At 45.2% G+C, this 13191-nt stretch overlaps 1 protein-coding gene across 16 annotated transcripts in view; it reads left to right on the top strand.

The window, feature by feature from the left end:
* Positions 1-13191, top strand: part of FGFR2 (fibroblast growth factor receptor 2) — a 101019-nt gene that overhangs the window by 25480 nt on the left and 62348 nt on the right. For 6 of the 16 annotated variants that reach the window (XM_036110999.2, XM_036111001.2, XM_036111000.2 and 3 more), the window contains exons 3-5: positions 674-940; positions 1831-1908; positions 11880-12049. In XM_036110999.2, coding sequence (XP_035966892.1) covers positions 674-940; positions 1831-1908; positions 11880-12049 — 515 coding nt within the window. The remainder of the gene's footprint in view (positions 1-673; positions 941-1830; positions 1909-11879; positions 12050-13191) is intronic. The other 10 variants (XM_036111004.2, XM_078077040.1, XM_036111005.2 and 7 more) reach the window with 2 other exon arrangements.

Consider the following 13191-nt stretch of genomic DNA (forward strand, 5'->3'; position numbering starts at 1 on the left):
TTTCATTCTTTTTGGTATGAAGAAAAACAGGGTGTTCCAGCTTGCCCAGCACAGAATTAGGTCTCCAGGCCGGCAAAGTGATCTGAGCCTTACAGCTTTGTAGAAGGACTCATTAGTTTCCCTTGAGTTTGAGGCATTTCATTTTAAGAAGCTCGGCTTTGTGACAACAAAGTCTAACAAAGATAAATAGGGGTGTGTGTGTGTGTGTGTGTAGGTGTAGACACACAGCCATGCAGTCGCATCGGATGAAAAAAATGATAAAACACACGTCCCTACAAATAAAAAAAAATGCCACAAGAATAGAATTGCCGGGGTGTGATAGTTGGCAAGCAGACTTTGGATTGGCAATCGACTGAAAAGTTTTCTTGTACGATATCGTTCCATGCTGGGTTTCGGCGGTGTGTTTACAGCCCCCCAGCTCGCGCAGACTCAGCAGGGCAGCTTCCACTGGGCGCTTCCTCTGGTCCACGTTTCGGACACTCAGTCTGCTCTGTGCACGAGGCTGCTTCCTGGATTCCCGGGCGCGGGCAGAGGCGAACGCCCGCTGGGGCCATTTGCAAACCAACAACGGCCTCTCCCAGGAATGAACGGGCCGCCACTGACCTTTGTTGGACGTTCTCTCCTTTTCCTCCTTCCCATCTGTCTCCATCTTCTCTCTCCTACCTTTCTGCAGAGCCGCCAACCAAATACCAAATCTCCCAACCTGAAGTTTACGTGGCTGCACCCGGGGAGTCGCTAGAGTTGTGCTGTCCGTTGAGAGATGCCGCCACGATCATTTGGACTAAGGATGGGGTACACTTGGGGCCCAACAATAGGACAGTGCTTATTGGGGAATACTTGCAGATAAAAGGTGCCACGCCTAGAGACTCCGGCCTCTATGCTTGCACGGCGGCTAGGCCGGTAGACAGCGAGGCTGTCTACTTCATGGTGAATGTCACAGGTGAGTTGGCCTGCGAGCCCTCCGTGCTCTCCCCTCTGTAGCCGTTTTCTGGGTCAAATTGTATTGGACAAGGGAAATCATAATGGGAGCTGCTAATTGGATGCCACGCACAGAGCTTCATAGTTTGTTATTGATTTGTTTTTGAAGTTCTTCCACGGGACCAGCTCAACCAGAGAGGCTGGTCGTTAAAAATGACAGGATTCTCATGTGCAAAAGTAACATTTTCCTCTTAAGACAGTCCGCTTTTATAGAAGTAAAAACACATCTTCAGCCCCCTTCCCTCCGCCACCCATACTGCTGGCATCCTTGGCATTTAGAATCCAGTATTGAAATTTGATGTGGAACATTTTGGATTCCTTTTATTAAAATGTGAGTTTCTCTCCTTTATTTTTCTTCCATGCAGTTAGGGGGAACTGCACGGACCCCCTTTGTGGCCAAGTTTAAAGGTTCGCTTTCAGAAGTTAGTAAACGGATGGAAGGCCACACAGGGGTTAAGTTTGGCTAGGGACGAATTCCCTTCTTGAAGGGGATCCTGAGAACTGAAAGGTGGTGTTGGAAAGAATCTTTGGATGGATCACAACACAATCAGTAAATCTGTTGGGGACTTGAATGCTATTTGAAGCTTAAAACCCAGTTTTGATATATCCTACTTGACAGCATGTTTAAATAACGTGAAAGCGGAAAGCTTTGCGAATCATAATACAGACCAACTGTCATCATGGAGAGAAAATTTAAGCCATTAAAACCATCTTTGCTAAACACGGTCTCGGACTTTTTGCATGGGCTCCTCCCGGGTTGTGGAAGGCCCTCTCTGGAAGGGCTGAGTTGTACGTGATTGCAGCCTTTTGCTTTGCACAAACACAACCATGGCTATATTCTCTTGAATACAGATGCCATCTCATCCGGAGATGACGAGGACGACACAGATGGTTCCGAGGATTTTGTCAGTGAGAGCAGTAACAACAAGAGTAAGTAGTGGCCACCTCGGAAGGTTCCCGAGCGAGCAGAGCCTGGTGGGAAGTCCGGACTCTCACCTGTCATCTCGTCCGCTCTTCGGGATAGCGTGCCCTACAACCCTTGCCTTTCTCCGCTGTGTCTACCTCCTGACTTTCTAATCTGAGAATAAACCAGTGCTGCCGTACACCCTTTTCTCCTGTCTTCCTTTCTTACTGTGTCGGAAGCCACTCTCTCTGGGAAGCGGTCACGATTTTCCTTTCCTTGATTTTCTTTCTCTCTTTGGTTTCTCACGGTTCGGAGACGTCACCCGAGTCGAACCGCGTACCATCTTCTGGTTTGCTTTGACAGTGGGGGGCTTAACTCGGGGGTTCTCCGCTGGGGGGGGATTCTCCTCCTTCTCGCTCCCCTGGGGGACATTGGGCAATGTTTGCTTGTCTCAACAGGGGGAGGAGGGATGCCAGTAGCATCCAGTGGGAGGAAGCGGGGTGTTGCTAATAAACATCCTGCAATGTACGGACGGGACAGCCCATAACAGAGAAGGATCTGGTCCAAGATGTCAGAAGTGCTGAGGTTGAGAAACCGGGGCCGTTTTAAACGCCGCGGTGTGCCTTACTTTGCAGGCAGCGATAGGGAAGGGGACCAGCAGGTGCCACTCGCTTTGTAAAGGCAGTTAGCGCTGAGCAGTGACACATGGGCAGCCTTGGTGTAGAAGCACGTGGCCTCTCTGCCTCCGTCACTTGGGCAAGTAATTTAACTTCTGCGCCTCAGTTTCTTCAGCTATAAAATGGGAATAGTTACAGTGTCCATTGGAGTTGTTAACGAGGATTAGATGAGTTTGTATTTGCACAGCGCTCAGAAGAGTGTGTTTGTTTGTTCAAGAAAGAAGATAAAATAGAGCCTTCCGTCTTTCCGATAACATGGCTTGTGTGTTCCCAAACTGATTTTAGACTGGTCACTGGCATTCTTTGTTCAGGTGTTATATTCTACATGTTTTCAAAAGGATTTTCGTCAGTTTAATAAATTTAAACAAGGCCTAAATAATAAGACAATTAGTTATTAAAAGAGGCCCAGGGCTCTTTAAGGGAAGACGAGAAAATCAGTGCTGTTAGGGACCTGGGACAATGTGTTAAGTGGGGAAATGCATTTGTCCCTGAGTCTCCTAGCAGCTTAGGCAAGAAGGGAAATGTTTTGGTCTATAGTTTTCACTGTTTTGGCAAGAGAAAACTTAGGGCCTGGATCACTAGCATCAGCATCAGCTCTAAGAACTTACTGGAAATGAAAATGCCAAGGCCCCACCTCAGAGGCGCTGAATTAGAAACCCCGGGAGTGATTCTCCTGTACAGTGAAGAGTGAGAAGCTCTGACTTAGGGATTCACACATGTCGATGTGCCTTGAGCAGGGGTTTACTGTTAAGAGCTCTTATTTATAAAACAGTGGGTGAGTGAAACTGTCTTCTGTGATTCGTACCAACCTTCTAACAAAGTTGTTATTACTATTTAATAACAAAACCCTGGTACATCAGAAGACATCACTCATTCCCTATTATTAGTTCTTTGGCTCTAGCAGAGGAGGCAATAAAAGACCGTGCTTTGGAGGGCCTGCTTTGGGCAAGCTCCGTGCTGGTTGCTGGCTCAGGCAATGCCCCCCCCCCCCCCCCCCCCCGCCCCAAGCCCCATAAGGTAGAGAAAGGTATTATTCCTGTGTTATTGATCGGAAATTCATGATTCAGTGAGCAAAAGGCAAAACTGCCATTCACTTGTAGGCCTGTTGCATGTTGAATCACAGCGCCCCTCTCCCAGTCCCCAGGGTGACAAAGGGGGTGCAGTGTTGTTTACAGCCCTCAAGTGGTGCCCCCACGTGGGATCTCAGACTCCGGCGGCAGCTGGGTTGTGTTGACATGTCTGCAAGCTGCATCGTCCTGCTGAACCAAGTCTCATAGCATGTTGCCAGGAATACTTGGGAAGCAGTACAATGTAACAGCAAGGTATAGGTTATATAACAAGTAGACCGAGTGAACTGAACCTCTTTCTGACGATTGGGAAGGATTACCTGCCACGGACCTCCAGGTTTTCCTCCTGAACACTAGTCCCATCTTCCCAGTGCCTTTGCAGATGGGCCAGGGAGTGGAGCGCATTTAATGAATGCCATACCTTCACCCTGGGACCAAGGTTCTTTGTAATTAGCTCTCGAATGACACCAGGTCTGCCCCACGATGGGTGCTCTGCAGTGATTAAGGGCTGGTGTTAGCTGTACCAGGGAGATACTGCTGTCGGGAACTGCCTCTGTTTGGTGCCTGTGAAACATTAGATGCGATTTAAAGTGATAGCAGTTCTAAGCTGGCTACTTGGCCTCTGCCATCTGTTGGTGTGATTAGGCTGGTCTGGTTCACAGGTGCAGCCTGGGGCAGCGGAGATTAAGCAGCTGTGGCCTGTGTGGACAGAGGAATGCCACGGCCAGGGTAATTGGCAAGGCGGGGAAGGGGATGTTGCCATTAAAACAATTTTTTGCCAGCTCTAGTGTCAAATGCCTGACCTGATTACTAGGGAAAATTGTAGAAGCACCGAATTCCATGCATTTTCAGCCACCTGGAAAACACCCGTGTGTCCAGATTCATTCCTCTGGTGCCTTCTGATTGTCTGGAAATGCCACTGGGGGGTGTTTGAAAGTTCCTCTTCAGTGAAGTTAACAAATGATGCTCCAGTGATCTTCTGCTGACAGTCACATTTCTGGGCTTGTCTGAAGTTTTTTTTTTCTTTTTGGGTTGGTAGATGTTAGTTCTGTAGCCGATGGCTTGAAAAATATATTGCAGGTCATTCTCTCTCCTGGTATGCTAGATTTTTGTTTATCTGATTTGGTGGTTAGCTGTAAGAAGGCACGCTTATCTGCCTGGTGGAGTTCTTAAATTTTGTACAGAGTACAAAAAGCATGGCAGGCAAATACAAGGGCAAAAATAAGTCCAAAATTAAGGCAAGATTGTTGAAGTTTGGCCGTGGAAGTACGTCTGATCTGATTTTTTTACAGGGATGTTTCACGATATTCAGGGTTGACTTTAACTCTCACACCATCGTACAAGACCCGGCTCAGCTCAAAAGTGGGCTCCCCTGTAGAGATTTCCTCGCTCACGCAAGCAGATTGAGTGGCTTGATTTTGAAAGTTCCCATGTTCTGTTCTCTGTCATCACGGGCCGTGTCGCATCGTGTCTCAGACCCGCCTTTCCGGGTAGACCACTTTGGAAGGCAAGGACTAGCCTGGATGTTGAGGGAGTATTCTGTGAAATTACAGTCCTCCTGTACATCTTTTATGGGTCTCATGACAAGCGGTAATGCTCAGGTCTGGTCTGTGCCTTAAGAGAATAAGCTGGTGTTTCCCAAAGTATATCCCTTTGGAACCCCAGTCCAGAATAATTCTGTGCCAAGGAGTTGTATTTTGAAATGAATTTGAAAAATACCTCCTCCTAGGACCCTTTTCTCAGACTTAAAGTGTCCGTCAGTCAGCATACTACAACTCTGCAGTGTTCAATGGTAAAACATCTGTTTAATTTTGGCCTTTCCCAGGGTTTTCCAAACTTATTGACCATAAGACCCTCTTTAAAATACAGCATTCATTCACATCCTGTTGCACATGCTTTGAAAATCTGTGCAATGGGCTGGTTTGATTGACCTGACTTTTCTCTTGCCTTTTAAGTCCGGTCCTTCCCTCACAGATGTGAAGGGCATTCTCAGGTCATATTTTAGCAGCTGACTAGCTGATGACCTCACACCTTACCAGCGCTAGACGTTTCCCTGAGTGGAACAATCCTGTGATGTCATTACAAGCCTGGCTGCCAGGAAATAATGCTGCTTACATATGCCCTTTAGTGAAACAGACTTTCTGGGACAGAAAGTTGCGATTTCAAATGCTGATTTTTGAAATGCATCCAGGTTGAGGGTTTTGAAAGGTTCAGAATTTCTACTTCAGCAGGGAAAGCGTAACTTAATTAGTCCTTGCCTCCCCTAGGTACATGTGTCTTAATGGGTTATCTGGCAACTAATAAGTAGACATGCATGTCCATTTTTTTTTTCCTCGAGTGATTTTTATTACCTCAAGCTTGTGTTGAAGTGATTAATATTTCTGAAAAGCTGGAGACTTAGTTCTCGGGAAGATCATGATTGACAAAGTTCAGGTTAACTGCTGAACTAGAGGGATAATCATAGCAAGGCATCTTTGTCAAGATTTTTGCTCCTGGAGTGGTTCTTTCTCTTGAGTGAAGAGAGAGACAAGGCAGTTTTCTATTTTGATTTCATTCCTGTTGAGACCTGCACGTACCCATACTCTGTGTCAGCGAGAAAGGCAATTTTTTGGAACTGGCTAGGGAAAATGAAGGAACTTGGCCTGAGATTCCATACTCCTTTTGTTGATTAACCCGCTGATAATAACAGTTTACCGTCACCTTTGGTCTAATTGGGATTTTTACTTAGTAGAGATTATATCTAAGTTGGTAAATGTTGTGTGGCAGTTTCCAGGAATTAAAAATAATAGTAATAATAATAATAATAATAAACCCAAAGCACCCAGGCTTCCTGAATTTTTTTGACATTCCTTCGTAATGAAAACCTCATCCTAAATTGGTTTGGGTGTTTTATCACAAAAGCCCAGGGATGGTGTTCTGTCCGGAAGGTTGGATTGAATGATCTCTTTCTTGGCCTCCCCTGTGGTCAACCAGCATAACGAATAAGTGGAGGGTTTTCTTTTGAAGGCAGATCCTAGGAACCTCCCACGGGGCAGCTGGTCTCCCAGTGGACTCAGGCATTTCAAATGAGAGTCACTTGCCTGGTTTGTTTTAATGTGTTTCTTATCAAATGCCTCACTGGTCAGCAAGTTGTTGTTTTTAATGAGATTCTCATATAAAGCCCGCCGCCCCCATAATCATGCACGCACTCACATCGCTGTATTTTGTTAGATTTGTTTTCTCTTAATTTATGCAAAACTGAAAACAGATGAACCTCAGTCTACTGGAAGGATGGGGGTGGAGCTCAGAGACATCCTCCCACCCCCACCCCAGTCAGGGTCAAAGCATTCAAATGTCCTGATTAGTGATATTTTTAAAGACCCTAATTATAGACTTAAGACAGAGGCCTTAGTGGGGCTTTAGGGAGTTTGTGAGACTTAATCTAGGAGCTGAAACAGGCTGTGTTTTTTTATTTTTGCATCAATAAAAATACAGTTGGCAGTCATCAGGGTCCACAGCTCACATAAATCTTGAACTTTTGACTTAATTACCATGGGAGAGTTCAAAGGGCAGCCTGGAGTGGTTGAAAGAGCATTGCCCAGGGAGCTGGAGGCCTGGGTCTTCCCTCAGCCTGGCCTTGGCCATGCAACCTTGATCAGATCACTTGACCTTTCTGGGTGACATTGATCACATCAGCCATTGGACCAGATGGTGACTGAGGCTTATTGGTACAGTGGTAATATGATTCCATGTTTTTCCTTTAAACCACTGGGCTGTATTCTCTTTTTGATTTCAGAAAGAGAGGAGACCATAGACCTTAGATGTCCATGTTGAGATACATACTGGGGCATGTAAGGGCTTCTGTAGGGGCAGCCCATGTTTTTGATTGCATGGTCAAGAGAAACCCTCTAATCCTACCATGTGTTGACAAAATCAATATCTGCCTAGAATACCTGGACAGAATGTTAGGACGTGGAGGGACCTTACCATACCAGAACATTCAGTTCAACTCCCTCATTTTATAGCTCAAGCTTTTAGCAGTTGTCCATCTGGTACATTTGTCCATCTCTCTGTCTGTCCATCCGTCCATCTATCCATCCATCCATCCATCCATCCATCCAATAAACACTTGAGTGCCTACTCCATGGGCTGAAGGCGCCTCAAGCTGTACCCTTCAGATGCTCTACTCTTACTGTCAGCAGACATTGAAAGGGATACATCTCAGTATGGAGACACCCTGGTGATGGAAATACGTAAATGACAAAGAGGAGGCCTAGTAAAGGAATGTGATGAATATTCACTGTGGGATGGAGGTGGTAGGTTGAAGGAACGTTGAGGGAAGTTTTTGTGGGGTTATACATCTCTGTTTAACCAGCACATCTTAAGGGAATACTGCTATATTAAAGTAAAATTTTATTAGCATTTTCACTAATATACAATAACTGTTTCAGTGTAGAAAATGATATTGAGTAGGTATAGTATTCCTTGACGGGATTTTACTTACTTATTTTTTGCCTGGGTTTTACTGTTCCTTTAAGCTCAGTGTTAGTATTTAATGACTAAGAGAGCATCATTCTTTTGCTACACGTTACATCAGAAGATCTGAGAATGTCAGAGCAGAAGGGACCCACCTATCCTATAGGTCAGCTTGCTTACCTCTGATTTAGTAGAATTCATTTCTTCACGCCATCCGAGATTTCTATCACCATTCCTTTTCTATGGATTGACTTTAAACTCACTCCTCCTACATCCCTAAGATTATGCCAGGGAGGATTCATTAAGTAGATGCTCAGAGACTTCTTTGAAATGTGATGTAGCCTTGGCCTGCAGGTTTCATCTTTTATAAAGTTGTTGAGGAAAGGTTTGTACTGAACACCTACTATGTGCAAGGGCCATCTTGCTTTTGTAAATCATTAATTTGTTAGGTGAGTTCCTTCTGCAAGTGAAAGTTAACCCACGGTATGAAAAGAGGAGCCTGGTCCTGGTCTCTCACCAGCTGCGTTGTTGTTCTTGGGGTGTGTGTTGGGGGGGTGGTAGTGCTGGCATTTCCGTGTGTCCAGACTGCAAATTTGGCAGGAAATAAAGTTCGCGGAGGACATGAGGCCACCGATGAAGAAAGTGCAGCTAGGGCTAGTCCTACAGTCTCATTATTTTTCTAGACCTTTCAGGCTCCACATAAAACTAGGTTATTTCAGGAGGAGCCATTATAAAATAAAAATTCCTCCCCTCTAGCATCATGCACGTTAAAAAAATTCATGAGCCAAAATCTTCAAGGAAAGTTTGGTCACAGAAGTGTGTTGTCTTGTGTGATGTGAGTGGGACTGGGCAGAGCGTTGGGGTGGCCCACCACTGCCACACAGAGAACCTGGAAAACTTGGCTCAGTGGCTTTTCTGTCGAGTCACTATCTACAGGTATTCAGGAAAAGAGAGTGTTGCAGATGTAGGTTTCGAGGGGTAGCCGTGTAGGCGATCGGTTTCTACTCTGTTGATTAGATTTTACAGTGCCCCGCCCACCTGGCATCCCTGCGATTTTAGATGACAAGCTGGGTGCTCATACCCTGCTTCATGGCCGTGCATCTATTTTGCACGAGCAGATTTTATAGGTGCAGTTTTGACGATTGAAATTTTACCCCAGGGAAGTGGCTTCCTGCCAGAAATTCCAGCAAAATTCTTTTCACCCTTGTCCTTGAATCATTCCTTAGGTGCCAAGACAAAGGTGCCGGCTGTCAGTGTGATGTTGCCACAGGCCATGACCGTGCGGGCTCATATGGTCTGGGGTGATCCCTGTGTGGGTTACAGCCTCCCTGACAGCTTCGCTCCGGCAACGTTCCTCGTTCCTTCAACCAAATCTTAACTTTTTAACATTTTAGGGAATGTACAAATCATGCCTAATGGAATGTAAGCACATATCTGTTGATTTCTTTTATACGAAAATGAAAAGACATTCCAAAGGATCAGCTCAGCTGTAATTGATGCTCTCTCAAAGTTACTACATTAATATTTAGCTAATTCATATGAATAGGCCATTGTGTTTACTTAAACAAATGACATGAGTATAGACACCTGACAGCATGAGGTATGCTTTTCATTTAGGTCAGATTTATAAAAGTCTTTGTGTAGCGACAAAGCTCATTATTTATTTTGTGCTCTTAATGGTTTCTTTTTAGTGGCTGTGCTGTGGATGGATTTTTCTAAGTAGAAGCTTTTAAAATGAAAGATTATTGAAATTGTTCCAGTATATGCCAGGCTCTGGGAGTCTTGTGATGAATAGCAATCAAGTACTCCCCGGTGAGCCCTCAAAAGAGTGGGTGTGTTTATGGGCATTCGACACCCAAAGCCAAATGGCCACCAAGTTGCCTACTCATTGCAGATACAACTGGATTCAGAGGAAAGCATGCAACCCCGTTCTTATTCCCTTGGCTCTCCTCCTGGCCCTGCTCTGGCCTTTCTTTTCTCTGGTACACATGACCACCTCAGTTTTGCCTTGCCTGCATGGTCTTGGCATTGTGTAGACACCATCTACATCTACACTGATACTTAGATAAACAAGGATAAAGAAGATTCAGCATGCCCTTGTTAAGAAATCTCAGCTCCACCTTTTATAGTCAGGTTTCAAGAGCAAGGGTGAGGCAAACAAGGGTAGGTGTTTTGAACGCAGTTTTTCCAATTCCTCATTCTGCCATGAGAGTCTGGCTGTTAAGTGAAGGGGATTGTTAACCCCCCGCCCCCCCTGCCGGGAGCCAGCTCTGTCATCCACAGAATAGAGGAGGAGACCTGTAAATCCACATCAGAGACAAAACCCCTGCCTGGACCCGTTTGTCTCTGGTTTGTGAAATGTGTGTGCTGCTGCTCAGTCTAACCCTCATCAGTGGTAAACACAGTTATGAATCAGTCTTCTAGGATTTCAGTGTTATAGAATGTTCTAGAAGGTGCAAGGCCCTGTTGATGGATGCTTTAGGGAAATTTTGGCTCCCAGTTTGCTAAGACAGAAACATACATGTGAAAAGTTAAATAGCTATACGAGATTTGAGTGGAAATTTTGGGCAGTAATCAAGAAGGCACTGTGCCTTTGGCAAGGGCTGGCTGTCCTGGACTCCGGTCTTTAACATCAGAGTGGTTGAAGGTATGGATTTTGACCCCTTGGAGAAGCTGGTTCTTACCAGCCATGGAGAGTAGGGGCAAAGACAGTGGGCTCTGGAATCAGACTGCCTTGGCTCAAATCTGCCTGCACTTCTTCCTAGCTTTGTAGCTTCTCTGTGCCTCAGTTTCCTTGTCTGTGAACGAGGATTATAATAATGCCTTTTTCATCAGATTGGTGTCTGATTATAATATATGCCTTTTTCATCAGATTGGTGGATTAATATGCTAAACGTGTAACAGCTTTTAGAGCTTGGTTTGGCAAATAAGAAGCCCTCACTCAATAGTGCTCATTAGCTGCTGTTGGCAGACATGAAGAATTTACGTGGTATTCTGGATCGTTGCTGTGGTTCATACTTAGATAAAATGTCCTTTGTTTGGCAATTTAAAAAGTTATCTCTTCTCTTGAGTTTAAAGAATCACTTGTATCCATGACTTTGCGGGTCATTTAGAGGGCTCACCTTCACATAACATGTAATCGATAGCCTCCTGTTAAGTTTTACCTGTTTAGACATGGTGGTAGAATTATGGCATTCACAACCGCTGAAAAATCTTTTCTCCATTAAAAAAATTAAAACATAGTTAGTGATAGGGCTTTCTGGTTTGTCATATAAAGTACTGGGAAATTAATGATGCCTCCCTGAATAATTTATCATCTTAGGATAGTAAGTTATATTATTGATTATTCTTTACAGCTTCCGTGGCTAAACTGACTTGGCTTCGAGCACACCTTGTGTGTGTATGTGATCATTTGCTAGGTGTGGTGATTGATCTAAAATGATACATTTTGGAGGACTCAGCTGTTGTTAGTTACTGTATGTGTTGTTACTGTCTATATAAAGTAGCATTTGAAAACATGATTTGCCACGAATTTATATTCTGGCCCTAGGAACAAGGGAGAGAAGGTACCTCAAACACTTTTTCCCTGTTAAGAGACACACACTAACAAGCAGTCCATCTCCAGGGACCTTCTGCTAGGCCATCTGCTAGACTTCAGAAAACTTTTTTCCTAATGTAAATATTACCCAAAGATTTTTGAGAATGTCAGCTCGCTCACTTACAAAGTAACATTATCTTCCCTGTTATGGAAATGAAGCTCTCCTTCTCTGTACATTGTAACCGTGTTTTCCACCCCAGGAGCACCATACTGGACCAACACAGAAAAGATGGAAAAGCGACTTCATGCCGTCCCTGCGGCCAATACTGTCAAGTTTCGCTGTCCGGCTGGGGGAAATCCAGCACCAACTATGCGGTGGCTGAAGAATGGAAAGGACTTTAAGCAGGAACATCGCATTGGAGGCTATAAGGTAGAATGAAGTTTTCAAAATGTTCTCTTTCTTACGTTTTTATGAATCTCTTTTTTAAGTGGTTGAAAGGTAGCAGGAACCGGAAGGAAAATATATATATATTTTTAAATCAGTTGTTGTTGGGGTGCCTGGGTGGCTCAGTCGGTTAAGCGTCTGCCTTTGGCTCAAGTCATGATCCCAGGGTCCTGGGATCGAGCCCTGCATCGGGCTCCCTGCTCTGCGGGAAGCCTGCTTCTCCCTCTCCCACTCCCCCTACTTGTGTTCCCTCTCTCTCTGTCAAATAAATAAATAAAATCTTAAAAAAAAAAAAAAAATCTGTCGTTCCCCTCATCGGTCATTTCCACGGTTGATCTTTTAAAACCGTTTTCCTGGACTCGCACATACTTTAAAAGCACAATCCCCATTGGCATTGTTCTTTATGCGAGAAGAGTTTAATAACAGGAGGGTAGAAAGTTGAGAGTCTGTTTTCTATATGCTTTATAGTCTATAAAACTAAAACTGAAGCAGAATCCGAGAAGCGTCAGTATCCTTGCCCTGTTTGAGCAGGGTTGTGTGAGTACGGATGGACTTGGCTCAGACGCTGGGTATGAAATAGTGTTTATGAAGAGAGAATGCTTCCATGGTGACAGGCCATCTCTGTCCTCCGTCTGCAAGGCTCTGGAGAGCCCATCACAGAAGGTGGTGAAGTATAGTCTCCCCCGCTCTGGGGGAGGTGGACCTTGACAGCCGTCTCCCTAAAGAGGCCTGTAAATGCCCGTTCAGGCTCTTGTTCATCCAGTCAGCGGATGTCGATGAGCATCCTTGGGGGCAGGCACCCTCCGAGGGCTGGACAGCGCACAGCCTCAGCTCACGGGGCTTCCTCGTCCAGAAGGGAAGGCAGACCAGAGAGCCGGGATCTGAGTGGGCCAAAGTCAGAAGAGCATGTTGTCCTGTGGGCGTGCAGGGAGAGAGGATGTTGGCTCTTGGGAAGGCTAAGGATAACAGAGGTCAGGAAGGGAACCTGGGCTGAGTTTGAAGGAAGGGTGTCTCAGGAAGAGAGACGTGGAGTCTCTGCATTATTTAGTATGGAAGGGGAGGCCTTGAGGAATGTAGTATGTGAGGAAGGCTGAAGGAATTTCCCTATGACATTCTTTGGTCCCTTT

The sequence above is a fragment of the Halichoerus grypus genome, chromosome 7 (assembly GCF_964656455.1).
Source record: "Halichoerus grypus chromosome 7, mHalGry1.hap1.1, whole genome shotgun sequence".
Lineage (NCBI taxonomy): Eukaryota > Metazoa > Chordata > Mammalia > Carnivora > Phocidae > Halichoerus > Halichoerus grypus.